This window comes from Dreissena polymorpha, chromosome 11 (assembly GCF_020536995.1).
Source record: "Dreissena polymorpha isolate Duluth1 chromosome 11, UMN_Dpol_1.0, whole genome shotgun sequence".
NCBI classification, from domain to species: domain Eukaryota; kingdom Metazoa; phylum Mollusca; class Bivalvia; order Myida; family Dreissenidae; genus Dreissena; species Dreissena polymorpha.
In genome coordinates, this window is record NC_068365.1 from 78,455,145 (window position 1) to 78,478,794 (window position 23,650).

A 23,650-nucleotide genomic window follows, 5' to 3' on the forward strand; every position below is an offset into this window, starting at 1 on the left:
TGGCAACCAATTGTATAGAAATACTGCTGAAAATGGTGGTTTTCTGGATCCTGCGATAACTTTAAAAGTTCTCAATATTTTTTCATGAAACTTGCAGCATGGATAGATGGCAATATGGACATTATGCATGTCATTTCATTGTGTTCCTACGTCAAAAATTGTGGTTGCTATGGCAACCAAAATAAAAAAATAAAAAATTCTGAAAATGGTGGAATTTCTGACAATGGTGGAGCTGGTAGAGGACCATATTGCTTGACAATAGCCTTGTTATGTTTGTTGCGCTGTTCAGTTAACTGAAATAGCATTGTACTGAAGAGGTGAAATGCAAGATATTGAAAGGTAAACAAATTAAATATATAAATTTAACTCAGTTTAATCATTAACACAAGAAGAACACTCAAATGTGTTCTTTTATATTTAGTCCATTTACTGTAATTCAATACATTGAAAAACTGCTGCAATTGATCACAATAAATACTGTTTACTTTGCATCCTCAGTATGTTTAATGTGAAGTTTAACAGGTTTTAATAAAGAAATATTGTTATGAAGTTCAAGAAGTTGTTTATTTTAATGTCTGTTTTAAGGTTTGTCATTGCATTATGCGCGCCATTCGCATACGGTAGTAAAAATCAGTCGACAAACTTTTCCTCCCCTCTGACTTTGCCTCATTCACACCCCTGATTATAAACAATCAGTTCAGTTTGAGTTGTCTCCCTTTATCATACTTTTTTTTTTCACATTGAAAACCTGGTTTTGTGACAATTTTGTCCCTTGTCTCAGGATAAAATTGTTTTTATGAGTTATGCTTTTTTTCTGCTTTTATGTAGCCTTGTAAATGTTGTTGTTTATCAAACTGAATCTTAAGTACTAAAAAACATAGCCTTTGCAAAACTGTCTCCTCTTTCAACTGTATTTTATACAGAGCCCTATAAAAAGTTTTTGCAGGACTGGTTAATATTTATTTCAACTCTGGTAACCATTTAAGCCAAATTTAACAGTTAAAAAAAAAGTCATGACTAGTTTCTTTTTATGCCCCCAGATCGAATGACTGGGGGTATATCGTTTTTGGCCTGCCTGTCTGTCATTGTATGTGTGTGTCTGTCCCAAAACTTTTACCTTGCTCATAAAATGAAAACTCTTGGGTCTATGTTCTTCAAACTTCACACGTGCATGCATCTCATTGATATCTACAATCAAACATGGTTTGAGTTCACTAGGTCAAAGGTCAAGGTCACTGACCTTCACATTCAAAATATAACCTTGTTTCTAAAATAGCTGCTATGTGGCTTCAAAACGCAGTAGGGGCTATTGTGTTTCACAACACAGCTCTTGTTTAAGTAACATATTTGATAGCATTATCAGGACTAGGATCTCATTCTTATTGTTTGAAACAAAGTATTGTATGTTATTGTATTGCTGGTAAAGTAGCACAAATCTGTACCTGCGGCAGGTGATGTTTGGCCACCTGTTCCGTCTACCCACATCACCGTACATGGAGATCATGGTGGGATCCACCCTGATTGAGCTCTGCAAGCTGCAACCCAAGTCCATGCCTCTGGTCGTATCCTTAATTCAGTCATGTCATATATTTGAACATCGGTAACGGAAAATCTGTAATCAATTTTTTGCACTTAAAAATAAGTAATACATGTGATAACAAGCAAATAATTTATTATGGCTAAAAGTACAGTAACTTGTTTCAATATTTTCATCCAAGATGTTGTTTTTACCTGAGGTATTGTCATAGCCAGCTCGCCGTCCGCCGTAGGCGTCGTGCTAAAACCTTAACATTGGCTCTAAAATCAAAGTGCTTCCACCTACAACTTTAAAATATCATATGTAGATGCACCTTGATGAGTTCTCCACGCCACACCCATTTTTGGGTCACTAGGTCAAAGGTCAAGGTCGCTGTGACCTTTAATATAAAACTTTAACATAGGCTCTAAAATCAAAGTGCTTCCACCTACAACTTTGAAACTAAATATGTAGATGCACCTTGATGAGTTCGACACGCCACACCCATTTTTGGGTCACTAGGTCAAAGGTCAAGGTCACTGTGACCTCTACTATAAAACTTTAACATTGGCTTTAAAATCAAAGTGCTTCCACCTACAACTTTGAAACTTCATATGTAGATGCACCTTGATGAGTTCTACACGCCACACCCATTTTGGGGTCACTAGGTCAAAGGTCAAGGTCATTGTGACCTCTAAAAAAAAAACTTCAAAAAAAATCTGACAAGCACCCGTAGCCAAGCGTGGCACCCGTTAAGCGGTGCTCTTGTTATATTTAGTTACTGTTATTCGTTATTGTAATTGATCCTACAAAACTTTTTTGGTATTTAATGTTACAAATGATATTTATTTGAGTTAATGTATGTGATCTTCCAAAATTATTCATTATGTAATGTTTTCTCTTTATTAACTATAATTTTGAAAAAAAAATACATGAAAAATAATACAAATGACTATACTTTTGCATATAATATGATTGGTATTTGTATTCCGGAAAAAATAATTCCTTAGCGTAGATAAGTTGGCCCAGGCTGCAGAGATGCTGTATGAACGCCTGGACACCATGAAAACAACGTGCATTGAGCGGTACGTACTGAAAGTCTAGTGCCACTGGTGTGTTTCATTTTCACATTATAATGTCAGAGTGAATATAATTTTTTTTGCATGTCAATGTGCAAATGTATTTGTTGCCTGAAATAATAATATTGTAACTGTTTTCAATGTGTAGACACAGCTTTTATCATATTTGCCACACTGGTATATGAAGACAGTATGTTGTAAGACTTAATATCTGAAATGCAGTAAATAAACATAGCAATCTTCGTGTGATCAATTTTAAATTGCTGTCAATTCATTCCAATGGTCTTCCCCTCATATGTTATCCTGTGCACAGGCTAATCAGGGACAATGCTTTCCGCAAACAAAAAATCCATTAATGTAGAAATTGTCATCCCAGATAAGCCTATGCAAACTGCACAGGCTAATCTGGGATGACACTTTATGCATATGCATTAAGCCCAGTTTTTACCAGAACTAGGCTCATATTCAGCTACTTTTTACTCCCCAGGTTTGCCAACTGGTTTGCATACCACTTGAGCAACTTCCAGTTCAGCTGGTCCTGGGCTGACTGGGTGGAGTGCACACATGTCAACCCTCTCATGCCCAAGCCCAAGTTTGTGGCAGAGGTTCTGCACAAGTGTCTTAGGTAAGCATCTCCCTGTACCAGTGTTCTAAAATGATGTGTTACACAATCATTTGTGCATCAGAAAGATGCTTTGATTTAACTTTATGTAAGACATTAAAAAAGGTGTATGCCCCTAGTGTCTATGGATAATAGGAGGCATATAGGGACTGGCCTGTCCTTATGTTCATTAATGCAATAGTTAACTTAAATGAAAAGTTTTGTATTACATCAATAATGCAGCCTACAAAGCTTTTAATCTTCAATGGATGATTTCTTCGAACAGTATTAACAAATCCCCTGATCTCATTTTGACCTTGACTTACATTTTAATTTACTTTTGGACTGAGACTAATTCAGAGTGTCCAAAATCTTGGGTTTACCCAAACAAAAATTTGCTAAAATAAATAAAGCTTGCCTCAGTATTTGTGGATGTTGGCCTTTAACACTATCAATACACCCTCATTTCCAGACTGCTTTTTATGTTCCCTAGTATGTACTGGACATATTGTTTTTGCCCTGTCTGTTGGTTTGTTGGTTTGCGTCGAACTTTAATATTATTCATAACTTTTACAATATTGAAAATAGCCACTTCATATTTGGCATGCATGTGTATCTCATTGAGCTGCACATTTTGAGTGATGAAAGGTCAAGGTCACCCTTCAAGGTCAAAGGTCAAATATATGGGGGGGACATAGTGTTTCACAAACACATCTTGTTTATCTTAACATTGACCCAGTTTGGGACTTCTTCATAAGGTCCAAACTCTTGGTTTATTCATAATGACATGTTCGGTATTACATCAATAATTTTTCCAACAAAGCTTTGATGCTTGAATTGATGATGTTTTGGAACAACATCAACACATTGTTCGACCTCATTTTGGCCTTCACATTGACCTACATGCTTGCAGGCTGTCCTATCACCAGCGTATCAGTAACGCAGTACCGGAGTCCTTCAGTGCACTGGTCCCTGTCAAACCCCAGGCCAGATACAAGTATGCAGATGAAGGGGCAGGTAAGAGCGTAATCAAAGCCTTTGTCTTAATAGGTGGGAGAAACCATTCTAATTATTGGTAGATTTCTGGGCAGGTTCCAATGTTTCACAGTAAATATTGACAGTCCCCCTTCACTTTTTTTCATTAGGATGTTTTACCCTCTTTTCAGTTTTAAATATTAGCTTTGATTTGTAAAGGGTATTTTCAGAGCCTCAAATTTTAAGTTGTGTAGGGTACTGTGAAACCATTATTAATCGTCAGGCATTAATTTTCATAAATTTCGTCAGTCGACCGATCGGCGAATTTAAGATCCTAACGAACAATCATGCTCTATGTTTGAACAAAAACAAACACCAAGTTGAACAATATTTTAAAACTTTACCGTAGACATTAGGCATTAAATTCCAACATAATCCATGCACACATTCACTGCTGTTTCGTAATCAAGATTAATCCGGTTTTGACACAAAGGGATGTAGATTACACAAGGTACTTAACTGACACGTGACACTTCTTTAAAACGCGTGTGCATTACAGCTGTATCGAATGCGTTGACTTCGTTTATGTAGAATGTTAATGAATTAGCGCTAATTGTTTATAACTTTATTTCCCATTAGGTGCATTGTGTTTTTCAGGGGTGTTGCATATTAGCCATCACGCAGCGAATACCGATGAAAGACAATACATTTTTTGTAAACTAAATGAAAAGATGACGATGTGTGATCAACATGCGTATTTATCCCAAATTAATAAAGAATATTTTAATTGCTGTTTGTTGTTTGATTGTTTGCGTTTAACCACACTTATTACTATTTTATATGTATCAATTTATTTATTTTTTAATTATTGACATTATTGATTTATATACCGGTAGTTTACTTTTTAAGAACAAACACACACATAGAGTTTCTAATTTTAATAATGATATCAGAATAGAAAAGCATTTTATTTGAAAAAAAACACACTTAACAAACTGGAACCTCTTTCGTATAACACAAACAGTTTTAAAACGGTATTGACAGCATTTTAATAAAAATCATACCAACTAGAACACATTCCCGATTGGCAATTGGCTTCGTTGTTACAAACACTCGTTAACGGTTATTCGATCCCACTTGTCCGCTAATCATAACAATGAACGTGTTAAGGGCATACATTAAGAGGGTCCATTACTGTCTCTTGATAACAAAAGACTAGTTAATTGGCATGTGACAAACAGGCCCCACCTCCTACAGTGATTCTCAAGTGTGTTCCCGCATTCGTACCACGATTTTTTGCAACTGCGATTGATCGCGAATATGTATTACACACAAATCGGATATTGACTGACGCATTTTTTAAAAATTCAAAATCAGAAATCGGCGAATTTAAGTGCTGACGAAATCGTCATTTTAATAAAAATGACAAAATTTTGTGCTGTCGAAAATAAATGGTTTCACAGTATTAGCAAAATGTTAGAGGATACTTTCACAAAATCAGCCGTGTCAGTCCCCTCACTGGTAGACTGCAGGACTACAGATGCCGGGTTCAATTCTTTGCCTGGTCTTATAACTTGGTAATAAAGTCATTGCTACGCCTAATGTCTCAGTATCTTTGATTAAACAAATCCAGTTGTCAGTTAATGACATAAGTATGTGCACATTTAATAGAACTGGTAAACCAGCTTTCCATGCCAAATGTATGCCAATAAATATTTCATCAATTGCCCATAATTTCTTAATGCCATGCTTTACCATATTTGATTGTTTAATCTCTGAGTCCTTTGAAGTCTACATGTAGCAGTGTATGATTATTATGACTACAATGTTTGTGTAGGTCAGCTGCCTGGTCTGATGACGGCACATCGCCTCTTAGAGGTTATCAAGTCCAAGTGTACACCAGAAGAGACCCTGGTCGTGCTGAAGGAGTTACCCAACCCTTTGGCTGATGACACAGGTACGTTGTCTTGAAAAATATGGATAAAAAGCTCAATTGATTGTGGAACAAATTGTTTAGTGGATAATTAGTGCTATTTATTCTGCGTCCTACCTAAGATGTTAACCAAGCCTCTGTTTGAGCTTACAGGTACTTTGTTGTGGGTGATACTGGTAGAACATGTGATTTAAATTGTGTATTACTGTTCTGTCTGAAATATTGGGCTGTATTCTGGGAAGACTAGCCTAAATGTAGTGCTTTAAGTGTCTTCCAAAATTAGCCTGTGCAGTGTACACAGCTTGATCAGGGACAACACTTTCCTACTAGAATGAATTTAATTTTAGAAAAGACTTCCTTTGAATGAAAAATGCCATGAAAGTGGAAATTGGCCGACACCTTATCCGTTACACCATGGCGACCTCATTTTAATATAATTTACAACAACAAGTAATAACTATAATGCTTGAGTTAAGTTTACAGTCAGTTTGTTATTATGCTCCCCCAAAATTTATTTTTGGGGGAGCATATAGTCGCCGCTTCGTCTGCCGTCCATGTGTCCGTCCGTGCACAATTTTTGTCTGGGCTATTTCTCAGCAACTAATGATAGGAATTCAATGAAACTTTATGGGAAGCTTCACTACCAAGAGGAGATGTGCATATTATCAGCGGGTTCTGGTTGGATGATTTTTCACAGAGTTATGGCCCTTTGAAATTTTCTATAAAAAAATTCTTATCCCCCCAACTACTGTGCCCTCAAGACGTTTCCTTTTATCTGAAGATATAGTGCAATATTGTGACAAATAAAACCTTTGGGGAGCAGAACCCGTCTCCGACAGTTTCTTGTTTATATCAGACGAGCCTTCACACCATCCCCTGAGGATTGATGTGTTTGTGTCCACACTTCTCCACCTGGGTGCCAAGTCGTTTTCTCACTCATTTGCGGCTATTTCAAAGTAAGATCATCCTACTCTTTCATTCATCAATTATCATGTTTTATTTTGTTAAAATATGGTGTATCTGCTGGATGGTGATTCAAAAACACCTCAGGGGAGGAAATTCGATACTTCTTTTTTCTGGTTTCACCCATACTCTTCAGTTTTAAAAAGATCCTGTTAAGACCTTTGTGCTTTGGAATGTTTCATTTTAAACCAAGAAACCAGTTGAGAGGAAAAAAAAAATCACATCGTGCCAATTAAATATTTCTTCAGACACATTTGTTATCCAGTTCATCAAGTGTGCTGAAAATAATTTCAGTTTGTCAGGTTCATGAATGTGCTGAAGTTTTGTCTTAATGTTTGTCAGGTTCATAAGTGTGCTGAAAATGCTAGCAGAGAACGAGGAGGGACAGATCTGTCTGCTGAAGAACATGTATGAAGTGTGGAGCACACATCCTCAGGTACAGTCCAGCAATCTAGTGTAACAAATGAGATGGATTGGGTGAATTAAGAGCTCCTTTTAGATGGGCTGAATTTGCTAGATTGTTTCATCCCATAAAGTACTTACTTACTATGTGGTGGAAAAATTAACATTAAATAATACATTTACTGATATGGATTTAAGCATGTGGACATTGATGTAATCTTTGATGGTCTAATCCAACAATACTAACGTCTTGCTTGAAGTTAGAAGTTTATGAGATTTTTCTGCCCATGAGGCTGCATAATGTGATGCTTCGGAGTCCCAGCGCAAGGACCCAATTATGTTTCTAGGTCTACAAATGTTGAGACTAATCCCGACATATATATCTGCAATTTCCAGCTATTAAGTTTTTCTGTCTAATTGTCATGTGGTCTAGTGGTGTTTGGGGGATATCATAGTACCAGGAGGAAACCCCATCTGCCTAGTATAGCAACCACCAATTAAGCCCACATTGTTTAACACACATGAAGATGAAATTCTTAAATAGTGATTATTTTTATAATTCTAGTAGTTAATGTTAACAGTTCATGTTCTTTTCTGGTGGGGATTTGCAAAAATTTGAGTGAAACAATGTTTTGCATACGTATTAAATGTATTGCTTGTGAAACTTAATATTAAATACTGTGTATTTTTCTGTTCAGATGATGGTGGTGTTAACAGACAAATTGCTGAAGACCCAAGTTGTTGATTGTTCAGCCGTGGCGAATTGGCTGTTCTCTGCAGATATGGCACCTGATTTTACAAAGTGAGGCCATTACTCTGTATCCATTGTTTTAGTTAACATAGTTTTTAGCACAACTATTTACCAAATAGTCAGAGCTACATTTCTCACTCAAATGTCAGCTTCTGCACATTGCAAATGTGAATAAATCAATCTAAACCTTTCCGATATTTTGTAAGTTTAATAACATGATGATTAACAAGGAAGAAAACTAAATTTAAATGAAGAATCCATATATTTAAAATGCATTTATATTTCTTCAATGTGTATTCTCATTTTATGATCACATTTCCCCATCTCACTCGTTCAATTAGGTGTCTCTAAAGGTTGACCTGAAAGTAGAATCTCTGGTTTTCAGAGACTATTTGTGCTTATTCAAATACCTTAAAATGTGAATCAAATGAGCTGACACATTTACCAACATGTCAAAGCTCCCTTAAGTAGGACATTATAAGTTGGACATATTTGAGATTTATGACTTCAGACATAAATATTTGTCAAACATTTGAATTTGTAGGTGAGCAGACCCACACAAAAAATAAATTCCGAGAAACAGTATTGGTTTCACAGTAGCAAGCCTACATGAAGACCCTGCATTTCTGGCCAGTTAGGTCAAGGTCACTTTTCATAAAAAACGATTAAGAGTTTCTTTAAAATGACTTCAGCTATGAGGGAGATGTTCTGATTACATTGTGTGTCTCAGTAGCTTACATGCTGATCTTGTGTTGGACTTCATTTGGGGCCAGTAAAAAACTTACATTATTTTTGTCAATTTTAAGTCTGCATTGAGGTATTTTGCTGTAATGTTGTTTGAAGGTAGTATACATTCAGACAAAGCAGATAACTTGTTTTGGCCAGGTTGGGTAACAGACATTGTTACTGAAAGCAGAACAAATGTTTTCATAATATTCATAATATCTTTACTTTGCTTTGATGTATTGTGCTGAAATTTGATTTACAATCACTTGACTTACAGAAAATTTAAATAAAACTATCAAAACGAAGAATAATCAGGCACACTGGTTTGTGACGGCTCTTGTTAGTTTGACTTTTTAAAGAAAACACGTTTTTTATCATCATATTTAAAGTGTCAGTTTTCCTCAAGTTTTGTGTTGTATGGCTTGGCTGCATTAATTTGTTTTATTTTGGTGATTGGGGTCCCCTTTCAGTTGTGTGGAGAGTATTAACCGTTTTAAATTGGGTCCGGTAGCTAAGTTGGACATTTTTTTTTTTTATGCTGGCCCGAACCAATAACTTATATGTGATTGGTCATGAAATAATTTTTTCAGCTATGAACCTATTTTTCTGATTCAATCAAGTAGGGCAGTTGTCAGTTACTAGAATAAGAATTTGCACTCGGAACTGGTAAACCAGGATAACCAAGACAAAATGTGAGAAGAATTACTGACCGCCGTGATATGGCTAAAATACTACTGAATATGGAAAAAACACACAAATCTATTATCAAATCCAAATAAACAAATGTTAAAACTGTTAACATGAAACTTCATTGGTAGCTAAATTCTTGTAACAATAAGGTGATGTACTAGCAAACTTTGATCAGTAAAAACTACACCATTCATTTGCCTGAAATGCGCTTTATTTTAGGAACTATGTGTGGGAGATCATGCACTCAACCATCAACAAGATGAGCAAGCATGTGGAGAAGTTGGAGAAGGAGGCAGAGGAGGCTAGAGACATGCTCGACGCTGCCAAGAAAAAAGTGTGTACTTGAAGGCTTATTATACCCCCACAAACGAAGTTTAGGGGGGTATATAGGAGTGAATTTGTCTGTCTGTCTGTCGGTCGGTGGGTCCGTATTAAGTGTCCGCTCTCTAATTCAAGTTGTTTTCAAGCGATCATCACCAAACTTGGTCAGATGTTGTATCTTGATGATGTCTAGGTCAAGTTTGAACATGGGTCATGGCAGGTCAAAATCTAGGTCACAGGGTCACTTAGTGCGTTATAAACATTGAGCATGGTGTCCGCTGTTTTTTGTGAAGACAACCTGCAAAATATTCTGTGTCAATGCGGCATGTTGGGGTATTCCTCCCGTCTGTACCAAAGCTCTAGTTGTAAATAGTGTAACATAATATCGTCATTATATTGCAATACTGGTTCTTTGTTTTGCTCAAGATATTGGGATATATAAGACTTAAAATACTCGCTTCTTTTACGAAGTAATCGGATATTAAGTTTTTTTTTTAAATCTGCATTCTGACAAGACCTGATTCTAGTGTCTCTCTTGTCAGTTACTGGTATCAAAAGGTTGCTCTAAGCACTGGTAATTCAACTTACGCAGGAGAAGGTGTGAGTAGGTTAACCCAGTGTTGTTGTGACACTGAAATACTTCTTGATTCGGTGATAAATCTATAAAAACAAAACCTGTATAACGAAAGTGATTATACAGTTCCGATGAACAGTTACATCTAGACTATAGATTGTTTACATGTAGATGAGTGGGTTGCCGTGGTGATTTCAGGCGGCTGACGGGCTGGAGTACGATGATGATGACAATGTGCCGACAGAGGAGCAGGTGGAGAGAATGGAGGAGAGACTGGAACTTGTGCAGAACCAGCAGAAACGACTCTTCCTTATCATATTCCAGGTACCCTTAGTATGAGCATTGTTAACCACATGCATTTTGATGCATTTCTATTGGAAAATCAAATTAAATTAAAGACGTTTCTTGCTAGAATCAAATTTTATAGACTTCCTTTCCAACCTATATATACTGATACTTTTTTTTGGAGACATTGTGTTTACATGGTTTAATAATAATGGGAATAATATATTGTAACAATTATTTATAATATAAAAATGAATATCCAACAGGGAGAATTCCGGATATGACCGCGCGCTCATAAGTGCCCTTTTGACAAAATACTGCACGCTTAAAAGTGCCCTTTTGACACAATAGCCCATCCCCCTGCCCTTTTCAAATCCTAGCTAGTGCACTGAGTGACATATAAAATTTCCTTTGATTGATGTTTGATTGATTTGATTGCTAAATGTACTACCCACTTTATGCCGAAAATGGTCTGCCATATGTGGCACAGTAGCTACAGATTAGCATGCATCTCTGTGCATATGGCATAAGACCAATGTTCGCATGATGCTTCTCATATCATATCATGTTTGTCTATGCGTATTACAGAGGTTCATCATCATCCTGACTGATCACCTTGCCAGGTGTGAGAGTGAGTCAGTGGACTATCAGACACCCTGGTACAAGTGGGTCATCGAGAGACTACAGGAAGTCTTCTTGGCGGTACGTAGTACGAAGATGTGTTAGTGAATAATGTCCTATTGTGCCAATTCTGGCAAGATGGGTAAACACGAACTTGCTGAAAATTTATTTGTAAGTCAAATATGATATTTTGTGCTTACAAAGGTATTTGATTTAAGTATTAAATATGAATGTGTGTCGCAATTTATATAATTTATAGAATTTAATGTTATTTTCAAATACCAGTATATGACAGGTAAGCATTAGCAAAATAGCAGTGTCTAGTAGAATAAGGGGATATTAAGGCCCACAAAATGTTGAAGGTGCCTTTAAAAAGCTGATATTTTGTAATATTACAATCCAAAACATGTCTTTGCTTTAAACTTGTTATTAAGGATTTTGAATTAAGCCTAGTTTTACTGGAGAAATGTTCAACACTTTGTGTGGAATAGTCCATATTGCAACAGGGGAAATAAAGGAACAGTGCGCATTCTATACCCCCACTTAATAAGAGGGGGTATAAAAGCTTACCCTGGTTTGTACCTATTTTTTCTGTCGCGATTAACTCCAAAAAACTGTTCTAGAGGGAGGAAGTATTGCAAATATATTACTCAGCATGTGAACTTGCATACCAACATATTTTAGTTCAGAAATTTTCTGCACAAACGAAAAAAATGTATAATTTTTAACTCGTGACATGAGTAACTTAAAAAATTGCTGCTAGACGGCTGAAATTTTCCAAACATTAACCAGCATGTAAAACTGCGAACCTCCATATATATATTTTTTTCTACACAATCAGAGCCCCTTTTAAATTAAAACCAACAACATTTTTTTTACTTGTGTTACGCGTCCCTCAAAAAGTATTGCTGCAGTGCTGAAACTGTTCAGACAAAAGCAAAATGTTGGGGCATTCTTGTCCTACTGAAACATTTCTAGTTCTCTCTAGAGTAGATCTTTCCTGTTCTAAATTATTGCTTATTGCAGACTCTATTAGCAACAGCTATATCGATGGTCCCCATTTAAAAATGCCGAACCTACATTTTTTGACATTTTGTGATTTTTGCACTGTGTAGGGCGGAAAATCAGTGCACACATGCCAAAAAAAACGGAAACCGCCTAACCAATCAAAACACGCCAAAACAGCCATATGATGCCGTACTGTGATTGTGGAAATAAAGATATATGCAAAAATGTGAAGCTGAACACTCAAAAATGCGAAGCTGAATGTTATTGTAAAATTCGAAGCCGAATAATTTTTAACTTCGGCATTTTTGCATTGCACATAGTTGTGAAAATGCAAAAATAGCCCTCTTGGAAAGTTGTGTTGTTGTAAGTTCCGCATTTTAAATGGGGACCATCGATATGATCCCTGTGTATTGACCATCCCATTGTTGTTGCTTTCAGCACCACAACCTGGTGTTCCAGTACATCCACACCCTGGAGAGTCTGCTCTTCACCAGTGACATTGACATTCACATTCTAGAGGTGTTCCAGCAGTTCTGTGCACTACGCTCGTGAGCACACATACAAATGGACCAATGGGATGTGAGCACACATTCAAATGGACCAATGGGAAATAAGTGTGGTCATGTCGGAAGTTAACCGGCAGTGGACACGCACAGGGATTAACATGTTAAACATGCCACATATTGTTTCAATCTCACCTTGTGGTTGGAAGACTTAAGTCAGTCTGTTAACATTTTACTCAAAGACGGTGTACAATTTTTGCCATCAGTTTCATTATTATTGCTATTGTTTTTAATGTTTAGTGTGAGATAAAATAATGTATGATTTAAGTCACCTCATCTTATTAAAACTGACTTATTGTAAGGTTTAATTTCTTGACAGAAATTGGAAAATAAGAACAAAAGGGTTTATTGGGGCTTGTTACAGAGAAATATTTTATATCTTTCAAAACAATATACACCAACGAATGTGAGTAAAACATGCACTTGGTATGTGTGCCATTAATAACATTTGGAAGCAATATTGGATTATTATTTTTCGTTTCAGGTTTAAAATCTTAAAAATTATTATCTTATGGTGATATTTTACCAAAATCATTAGAAAAAATATCACCAATGTACATGAACGTTTACAAAATTTATATGGCTGACTATTTATTTTCCAGTTTATGTCATTTAATGATCCCTATTGTAATAGGCATAACTCATTGATAGTCCAACATGCATTGTCCCATCTGGTCGGATGATTTTTCACAGAGTATTATTATGCTCCCCCAAATATTTTTTTGGGGGGGAGCATATAGTAGCCGCTTCGTCTGTCCGTCAGTGTGTCTGTCCGTCCGTGCACAATTTTTGTCCGGGCTATTTCTCAGCAACTAATGACCGGAATTCAATGAAACTTTATGGGAAGCTTCACTACCAAGAGGAGATGTGCATATTATCAGCCGGTTCTGGTCGGATGATTTTTCGTAGAGTTATGGCCCTTTGAAATTTTCCATGAACTGTACATATAGTGCAATTCTTGTCCGAGCTATTTCTCAGCAACTAATGACCAGAATTCAATGAAACTTTATGGGAAGCTTCACTACCAAGAGGAGATGTGCATATAATGAGCCGGTTGTGGTCGGATGATTTTGCACAGAGTTATGGCCCTTTGAAATTTTCCATTAACTGTACATATAGGGCAATTCTTGTCCGGGCTATTTCTCAGCAACTAATGACTGGAATTCAATGAAACTTTATGGGAAGCTTCACTACCAAGAGGAAATGTGCATATTATTGGCTGGTTCTCGTCGTATGATTTTTCACAGAGTTATGGCCCTTTGAAATTTTCCATTGTACATATAGTGCAATTCTTGTCCGAGCTATTTCTCAGCAACTTATTACGGGAATTCAATGAAACTTTATGGGAAGCTTCACTACCAACAGGAGATGTGCATATTATCAGCCAGTTATGGTCGGATGATTTTTCACAGAGTTATGGCCCTTTGAAATTTTTTATAAACTGTACATATAGTGCAATTCTTGTCCGGGCTATTTCTCCCCAACTACTGACTGGAATTCAATGAAGCTTTATGGGAAGCTTAACTACCTTGAGGAGATGCGCATGTTATTTGTGGGTTCTGGTTTGATGATTTATTTAGAGAATTATGGCCCTTTGAAATTTTTAAGTTGCTAAACCATCTATCGTATTATTTTGTCCAAAGTTATGCCCCTTAAGACATTTCCTTTTATCTGAATATATAGTGCAATATTGTGACAAAAAAAGCTTTGGGGAGCATCACCCGTCTCCGACGTTTCTTGTTTTGTCCAAAGTTATGCCCCTCAAGACGTTTCCTTTTATCTGAATATATAGTGCAATATTGTGACAAAAAAAACACTTAGGGGAGCATCACCCATCTCCAACGGTTTCTTGTGTTTTAACAGTGCCTACTAAAGAACAACTTTTATCATCCTGACCGCGTTAATGAAGTAACACCCCATATAATACATTATGGTGTATTTCAACCATGTTGAATACAGCAAACCAACCATGTTGAATACAGCAAACACATGCATTATATTAACATCATTTTGTTATTTACATGACATCATGTGATGTTTTGGTGTTTTTTCAGCCAGGTTTTTTTGTTTATTTTTGTAATAAAGATAGAAAAATGCAAAATAAGTGGAATAGATAAAAATACTACTATCTAGGCAAGTGTAAACCACATGTTTAATTGTTAAGCACAGCATCCTGAACCACTTGCAAAGGCTCGTCATTTAGGTTTTTAAAGGCTTGCTTAATAAACTTATCTGTATTAAAAATTACCTAGTATAAGTGTATAACCAAAATGACATTTCTTAGATGTTCAATAAAAAAAGTACCGGGTAATTGTTCATTGTAAATTTAATCGAACAATTAAGAGGAAAAGGTTTTCATAATTTATTTCATTGTAAATTTAATCGAACAATTAAGAGGAAAAGGTTTTCATAATTTATTTCATCTCTTTGATCATAATGCGTTTTGTCCTGAAACATGTTGATGCTGGAATTTCTTTTTGCAAACAAATTAATATAGTTTTGACATCACATACTTTACTATTCTAGAAAATAGTCATACTTTTTATATGTTTAGTCAATAATGATACATAATTGCTAAAAGATTTATTGTGTGTTTTTAAGCTGTTGTAAAAAGTTCTTTCATTGTGAATGTATATGTCCAAGCACAAATAAAACAATGAAGAGAAAACATTGGAAATGGTACTATTATTATAAATTTATATTTCCAACCACAAATAAAACAATAAATAGCAAATATTGACATTTAACAACATCAAACTATTTAAAATAAACACATTATATCAGAATAATTATTTTGTCAGTTATTTGCAATAGATCACTATTACTGTTAAACATTATACATGTAGCTGAATACAACGCTACATGAATGATTCATGAATCAAAAACTAAGAAATATTTCTAAAAGTTGTCCAATTAATCATACTACATGTGCATTTTCAAGTATTATATGTTAAATATAGTAATAGTTATTACTGATAATACTACATTCTATATTTCGAGGAAAGTATAGATTTAAAAAGTCTTCAAATAGTTCATCATATTGAAAATCAACACACCCCAAAATAAATCTTCACTGCATTCAAATATCGCATGCTTCTAATATTCACTCTTGATGTGGTCTTCAAAAAAAAACGCAACTGCTTTAAACTGAAACCACCAAAAATAGCAGTAACATTCAAAATTTAGCAAACATTACTAAACTTTTAATATCCCAAATCACAGTATTGATAACACAATCTAGAAGTCTGACACACGGCCTTTCCTTTCCCAGTCCCCATATCTTGTTGGTTCTGGCCCCCTGGGCCCTCCAATCTCTCCAGTTACTGGGTTAGTGTCATTAGGGAATCTCTCCAAGGGTTCCTTTTCCTTGAACACTTCCACAGACTTGTCCTCTTCGGTTTCCCACTTGTCGTCCAGTTTGCCTGCTGGAGTCTTGCCCTTGTGCTTCTTGGATTTCCCATCTTCATGCTCATGTGATGAGTGCATTCTTACTGAACTGAGTGTGGCTCGGCTACATATAGATACCAGTTTATGGTCTGAAAAATAAAATGAAAAAAACTTATTCCAGACAACTGACGTTCCACTTTTGTCTCAAAACGTAATTTGTGTAAAAAACACGGTTTTTTGTAAAAAAAACACTGTTTTATGACCATACTTGCCTCTTGACCTCTAAGTATGTCCTTGACTTCTGGGGTAAGAAGTCAGCTGATGCACGTGACAGACTGCCTACTTATGGTTGTCATGTGTGGTATGTTATTTTAAAATTGCATTTTGAATGACAACTCTACAGTTTAGACAAGCTGATTTATGCAGAGCTCCAGATAAGGGTCGTATTTTCGTAATTACATATTATTTTCAAGTCCGTTACGTATTTATTTTAAACTCTTTTCGTACCATTAAGAATTACAAAATCAAGTTACGAATATTATATTTATATCGGTTTGTATCAATTTTTTTGAGAGAATTTCGCGTATTAAAGATCTTTTCGGTGCTTATATAGAATGGTTATCGGGTTTGTTTAACAAAGCGCATTTTTTCCAATAAAAGCGGCGTGTACAGCTCTCTGTCAAAAACAATGGCGGCGCCCAGAGAGCGTCTTAAAAACCTGCAAAGCGTGCAAAAACATGCTTTAACATATTGTACGCAAAGTGAGCCGAAGTTGAATGTTAAGAAAGACATAATAGAAAAGATCTTTTACCATGTTGTATGTTCAGTTGTCGACACAGTCCGAAAAAGCTAAAAAAACGCCACACGACGGGTCCAAACTTAAACAAAAAAACATTGAACGAGTGGAAGGGACAATTCCCGTGGCTAATCGTTGAAAAGATTGATAGGGGGGACCCGTTTTAATTGTGAAATATGTAAAAATTCATCAAAGGCATGCAATCTAAGCACAGTTTGGGCATATGAAGGTATTTGAAAAATAAAATTGTGTAATACTGACTAGACACAGTTGAACTCGTATAAATAAAGTTGCTAGTATGTTTATTTTGATTTTTTGCATGAAAATAACCATTATTATTTATTTTTAGGTCATTTAGAAAAGTTAAGAATTATTTTCCAAAACTTAGTAGTAACGTTAAGAATAAAATTTCAGAGTTAAGAATTATTTTTGAAGATCTGGTAGTAACGTTAAGAATTTCACAAAACCTTATCTGGAGCTCTGTTTATAGGTAAATGTGACCTTTGACTTCTAAGTGATTTTGACCTTTGAAATAATTAAACAGGTGTTACACTGGAATTGCAATCTCCTTATGCCAAGTTGTTTGATGCAAGTTATTTTAAAATCACATCATGAACCACGTTAAAGACCTTTGACCTTGACACTTGAAAAGTGTAACATGTGACACAATGTCTTATGAAGATTTACATTTGTTCCAAGTATTTTAAAATCCATCGATAAGTGGCGAAGGTTGTTCTGGGGAATTGTTAAGTTGTTTATCCGAAATTAAATATCCGAAAAATACCTCTCCAATATCTAGACACTGGTTTTAACTTAAAAATACGAAATCGGTAATACCTATTCGTGACTGGAACAAAGCGCGCAGCATTTTTTACTTGATCGCAGTTATATTTATATATTTTTATTTAATATTTTGACCAATTTTTTACGGCACATCTGATAGTGTTTTTTTTTGGTAGTTTGATGAAGGTCAAGGTGACTTACGTAAATGGTTACAGTACACTAAACTGATGTGCACTAAACTCTAAAAAAAATCCACTCTCTTACAGTGCGGTTCATTACATCAGGGACCTATACACAAGACCGTAAAGCGATTTCTAATGTTGGGCATTTTATGAAATGCAATGGAGAATTTAATGAAATGCATCAAATGCAACGATGGAAATGACCGGTTTCTACGGAATCCGGATAGTGCCATCTATAATCTCGCCCTTCTTTCATCAAGAGCGATACACAATATTTTGCGCGACACACGAAGCGACACATGATATTTTGCGCGATACACGAAGCGACGCGCAAGAATGTACCACGAAATATCGCCTTTGTGTACGAAGCCCAACAGGCGATATATCGTGGTAAATATCGCGTGTGTCTGGAAATCGTTCATGAAAGCCAGAATAGGCTACCGACAATTTGCTTTAATAACAAAGTCTTTCTTCAAATTTCTATCGAAAAGTATCCTGGTTATATGTTATTTTCACAAGACGCCATGAGATTGTTAAAAACCACATCATGTGAAAATTGGTCTGATGTAATATGCGGCCAGCGAGCCAAGCCTGCGTATCCGCGTTATAGGTGACAGCGATGCTCCTAAAGCTCCTACCATGATATACATCCAGACATGTTGCATGCATGTAACAAACAACAACAACGTGTGTCATACTGTGGTAAACCATGTTTTTGTCTACTATTAGATTTTTCAGGAGCCCGTTTTACTAATTATCGCCCGACACATCAAACTTACGATACAATTTTTGAAGTAAAGTTGTTTAAAATTTACAAATGCAATTAGTGCATTTCGGTGATTCTATTGATTTCCATGGTATCAGCAACACTTAAATGCAGTCATTAATTAGGTTTTTCGTCAGATATTTGATAGTACAATGCCACGTACTCCAAGTACGTAAGGTTTAATGATGGTGTTACTATTTTCTCGAGAACGCTTATTCTCAATATATATAAATAAATATATAAATATATATATATATATATATATATATATATATATATATATATATATATATATATATATATATATATATATATATATATATATATATATATATATATATATAATCATAAGAACTCACACCATTTCATAATAAAACAAACGAAGTCTACTTTGTTCGTGCAATGAATTTATTGCCATAAATAGCAATGTGAAAATGTGATTTCTCGTGTAAAATATCATAGATTTATGCTAAAAATATCAGCGCTTGCTTATGCAGCAGGTAAACAAGCGCACGAAGCTCTCAGTATTATTGAAACATTCCTCATAATATTGTCGCGCGCATCGCCGGTGTTGTTAGCTAAAAGATCAAGGTTGCACATTAAAGAGTTGCTATTCAAGTCGATGGCGCGATTTGTTGCTATGACAGTTATGAGTTGCTGAGGAAATAAACTGTTACCGGGGTTGAAAATATTTGTGTGTACACGTTGATAAATTAGATAATTGCGCAATTTTACGTAAAGCGATACATTTTATTTGATAAAAGGCAATTTATCTACTAAAACTTACTGGTATACGCGTAGTTGCTTAAAAAGAATTTCTAACTAAAACGATAAATATAATTCGATAAAAGGCAAATATTCCCGTAACCTCTTGCTATACACTGCACATAGAAACACATAAAAAAAAATTAAATGACCTTATCATGTCTGCGCAATGCATGCATCTTTGTGACTGATTTGACTTTGCATTAAATTGATCTAATAGATAGCTGTTATTGTTCAATTTCAACTGGAATTCAACGTTCAAAACACTACTGTACGATCAATAATGCATTCTTAGTGATGCTGGGCAGTCCTAATGAAATCTGTTTTACAACTTATTGTTGGGTGAACGTAAGGTGTTGAAAAATCCTTCGAGCTAAAATGAGAACAAAACCCGTTAAAAGTCCATCATAAATGCCACATACATTTTACTACCAGCCAGTTATGACTAAGGTCCTCTTTTGTTATCTTAAATGTTATGCTCACCAAATGCTGGTGGTAAACAGTCTGGTGAGATTAAACTGACATTTAAAAACTGGTAAGTAAACAGGTTTACTTTGAGGATACATGTATGTGTAAATGAAATAAACAGTATACTGATACAGAGGAGCCGACCATATGCTTATAACACAAACTTTGTTCCAACATATGCTGAGGCGTGGACCAAGAACAGTTTATAGTATATATTCTGAATTGGCGATGTTTTACATGCGCGTTTTGTTAATTTATTACTTATGCATTTTCGTACCTTGAAGTGAAACTCACTTATACACCAAATGTGAATTGTGTATAGTGTTAAGCGTAGTGCAGATTTTATCAAACAAGTCACAACTAATATTTACTACATAGCTCGCAAACATAGATGTACACTATGATGTTTTGTAGTTCATTAAATGTTAAACATACTGCCACCGTTTGGCAGAGAAAAATTAGCAACAGTGAATAAATCTACATCAGCAACTATACAATCAATATTATGAAGAAGGTTTTCAGAAGAAAGCAATTTCCCTTCGTATTAGTTGGCAGATACGGGCTCAATGTGGTATTAGGAAGACTATCTTCCGTATATCTAATGAACGTCTGCTCCTGGAATTTCGTGCCTGCAATTCACTATGTCAACAATGCTGCTTCTAACGTTTCGAATCGACATCGTCTTGAGTAAATGACAGCACAGGAAAGACCATCAATTCTTCGTTGTCGGCTATATAATCATCGTTTTTTTTCTGATATACGGTAATCGATAGCTGTGAACTTTCCTTTTAATTATAACCTTTGAACGACTTTCGTAAGGCTTAAGTGTAAGGCTAACATTTTTTATCGTTTGTTTTACGGAAGCGCCGACCATTAATTACGTCAAATACAATTTATTATAACTCACTTTGGTAAGATTTATTTTTATTTCACCCGCCGATCTAGAAGTTAATTCAAAGCTATAATCACTAATATAATATGCTGATACATGAAGCAAACTTATATAAAACAGTTAACACATATATATGCTAACAATATGTGTATATACCTTTTTAACTCCTTGATATAGATAATAAATCGCACGCAAGTAATCACGTGCTCATTTTATCCATAAGTAAATGTTACACGATGGCGGTTTACGGAGAACTAACATAACAAATTCAAGTGAAAATTCCAATCACAGTTCTGAAGAAAATTGTATAATATGGATTAATACAGATTCTTTTCCAAAACCTTTAGAAAGGTTTAGGTCTCAGTCACGAATTTGAATGCAGCAGTGAGCAATATATTTGATGCATTTGAAAATTACGATCTGCAAAACACGCCTCATGTGAAGAATTTATATCGAATAACCTCTACATGCATTTTTATTCCATACATTTCAAAATTATTGATTTGATAGACTTTCTATATGGAGATCTTTTCAGCGAACAGGTCAAGTTAGTCATATAAAACCTGTAAGCGGAAGTTTCCATAGCAAAGGAAGGAGGAAAAGTTGGTTCCTTTTTCCTAGTTCTTTTTTCCTTTTTCAAATAATGAATAAGGAAATGTTCCTTATTCTTTATAAAAGCAAATTATATTTGATGTAGGGTTTTAAAGAAAAATAATGCATACAATTCTTAAGTAAATCGAAATAAAATAACTCGAATACATTTACTTTATGTATTACGTTACATATCGATGTCTCTTCTTCGCACTTGCATAGGATTTATTGTTTAAATCGAACCGATATTTTCTAATTCGAATACTAACTTCACATCCATCAACAAATCCTAAAGCATATAAAATTATTTAACATGTATGTGGTATAAAAGTGCAATCTTGTACATTTCAACATGTTTGTTTTTATTTATAATCCAGTTCTTTTTTCGCGGCTGAATTAGGAAAAATTTCTAACTTAAACATCAATGAATTGATCCAAGGTTAACCACATATAAATGAACATCATTATATATATATAGGTTGTATATTTTAAATATTAATTGCAATAAATTTCTACTTAGTTTTTTTGTAATGATAATCCAGTTCCTTATTCAGTTTGAATAAGGAAAAGGGAACTGGTTCCTAATTTTTCAAATCGAATAAGGAACTGTAATGTTCTTTCTATAAAGTATAAATCAAAATGAACCAATGAGACGAATAAATGAACGCAAATTATTGTAAATGTAAGTTGGGTATAAAAATTAGTAATTCCAGTACATTTCTACGTTGTTTTATTAAATGATAACATAGTATCTTCTTCTGTTTGAAGAAGGAAAATAAACTGGTTCCTTATCCCTTATTCAAATCGAATAAGGAACTTGAATTAATTTGAGTTAAGAGACGCATAAATCAAGGAAGATCACTGTAAATGTAGGTTGTAAATAAAAAATAGATATTTATGTCAGTACATTTCGTCTTAGTTCTCTTTTGTAATGATAACCCAATGCCTTTTTTCGCGGCTGAGCAAGGAAAACGTATCTAGTTGCACTTTCTAAAAATATGACTGATAACCACCGAGAACAGGGCCAAAATTTAAGAAATAAACCGATACACAACTCTCTTGACCTACTCGTCAACGATCACACCCGATCTAAGACTGAAACTTCACGGAGTAAAGGGCATTTTCCCTGCAAAGTTCACGGACCTCGGTACCATAATTCAACAAAACGTAATATTGCCGTTAAGTTTTGCACCAAAACTAACTGTCCGGCGCCGTTTGAAACCTGTGTTTACATAAATGTCAACTGGCCGACATTTTAAACAAACGAGTGATTTCATTGGTCAAACGCGAAGGTGTGTTTTTACTCCTGAAGAGTTCATACTTGAATCGGGTCTGATCGATGACGAGTAGGTCACGCGAGTTGTGTATCGTGTTATTTCTTAAATTTTGACCCAGCATTTGCAAAATTATTAAAAGATATGTACATTTCCATATGAATGAGAATAAGAGTTAGACCGAGTTCATGGAAATCGCTGCACAATTAATGAAGTTATGGCTGTTCAAAGCGATGCACCCTGTTTTCGGGTCAATTTGAGTTGAAAACCTTGTTGTTTATATATATATATATATATATATATATATATATATATATATATATATATATATATATATATATAATGATATATTTGATAGTGAAATTTATTTTTCAGACAAGTTGATTTTTCGTAAAAATGTGGTCATTTTTAATTCAAAAGGATGGGTTTACTAATTAATGTCATAGCCACACGCTAACAACCAGTCATCTGACCCTGACCTTTGGCCAAGAGTATATATATATGTACCAGCAGATTAGTGGGTTTTTCCAAAAGTTGCTTTTTCCGGGATACATATATACTAAACATGTTTTAGATATCTCCAAGTGCCTCTCATGAGTATAAGAATTTATTCTGTATCATTTGTCTACTTAATGACTGCACTTCATCACTTATAATCGATATGAACCACGAATACAACTTCGAGAACACCATACTCATTTATTCGCGTTCCCTTTAACAATTAGCTCATGCAGTCAT

General features: G+C 35.0%; 2 protein-coding genes across 3 annotated transcripts in view; one reads left to right on the forward strand and one right to left on the reverse strand.

Moving 5' to 3' along the window:
* LOC127850175 (nuclear cap-binding protein subunit 1-like) overlaps positions 1–16,123 on the forward strand; it is a 34,248-nt gene extending 18,125 nt beyond the window's left edge. The window contains exons 13-25 of one of the 2 annotated variants that reach the window (XR_008035097.1): positions 1,452–1,562; positions 2,537–2,601; positions 3,083–3,220; positions 4,110–4,213; positions 6,009–6,128; positions 6,961–7,060; positions 7,410–7,503; positions 8,168–8,271; positions 9,856–9,970; positions 10,730–10,855; positions 11,405–11,518; positions 12,884–15,359; positions 15,412–16,123. Coding sequence is in view for 1 of the 2 variants with exons in the window: in XM_052382998.1 (XP_052238958.1) it covers positions 1,452–1,562; positions 2,537–2,601; positions 3,083–3,220; positions 4,110–4,213; positions 6,009–6,128; positions 6,961–7,060; positions 7,410–7,503; positions 8,168–8,271; positions 9,856–9,970; positions 10,730–10,855; positions 11,405–11,518; positions 12,884–12,997 (1,305 nt within the window). In the remaining variant the exon portion in view is untranslated. Of the gene's footprint in view, positions 1–1,451; positions 1,563–2,536; positions 2,602–3,082; positions 3,221–4,109; positions 4,214–6,008; positions 6,129–6,960; positions 7,061–7,409; positions 7,504–8,167; positions 8,272–9,855; positions 9,971–10,729; positions 10,856–11,404; positions 11,519–12,883 lie in introns of both variants that reach the window. The other variant, XM_052382998.1, reaches the window with a different exon arrangement.
* Positions 15,409–18,190, reverse strand: LOC127850177 (succinate dehydrogenase assembly factor 4, mitochondrial-like). The gene is made up of 2 exons (XM_052383000.1): positions 18,029–18,190; positions 15,409–16,544 (listed from the first exon to the last, which is right to left on the reverse strand). The coding sequence occupies exons 1-2, from the start codon at positions 18,057–18,059 to the stop codon at positions 16,246–16,248; spliced, it is 330 nt and encodes a 109-aa protein (XP_052238960.1). The 5' UTR covers positions 18,060–18,190; the 3' UTR covers positions 15,409–16,245.
* Between the last annotated feature and the right edge of the window lie 5,460 nt (positions 18,191–23,650).

Excerpts from the sequence above, each read along its gene's own strand:
- LOC127850177 (XM_052383000.1), bottom strand. The coding sequence starts at position 18,059 with ATGCTGCGCGCTTTGTTCCAGTCACGAATAG. Across the intron at positions 16,545-18,028 it reads TTTGTTCCAGTCACGAATAG|ACCATAAACTGGTATCTATA; the intron begins GTATTACCGATT and ends TTTATTTTTCAG.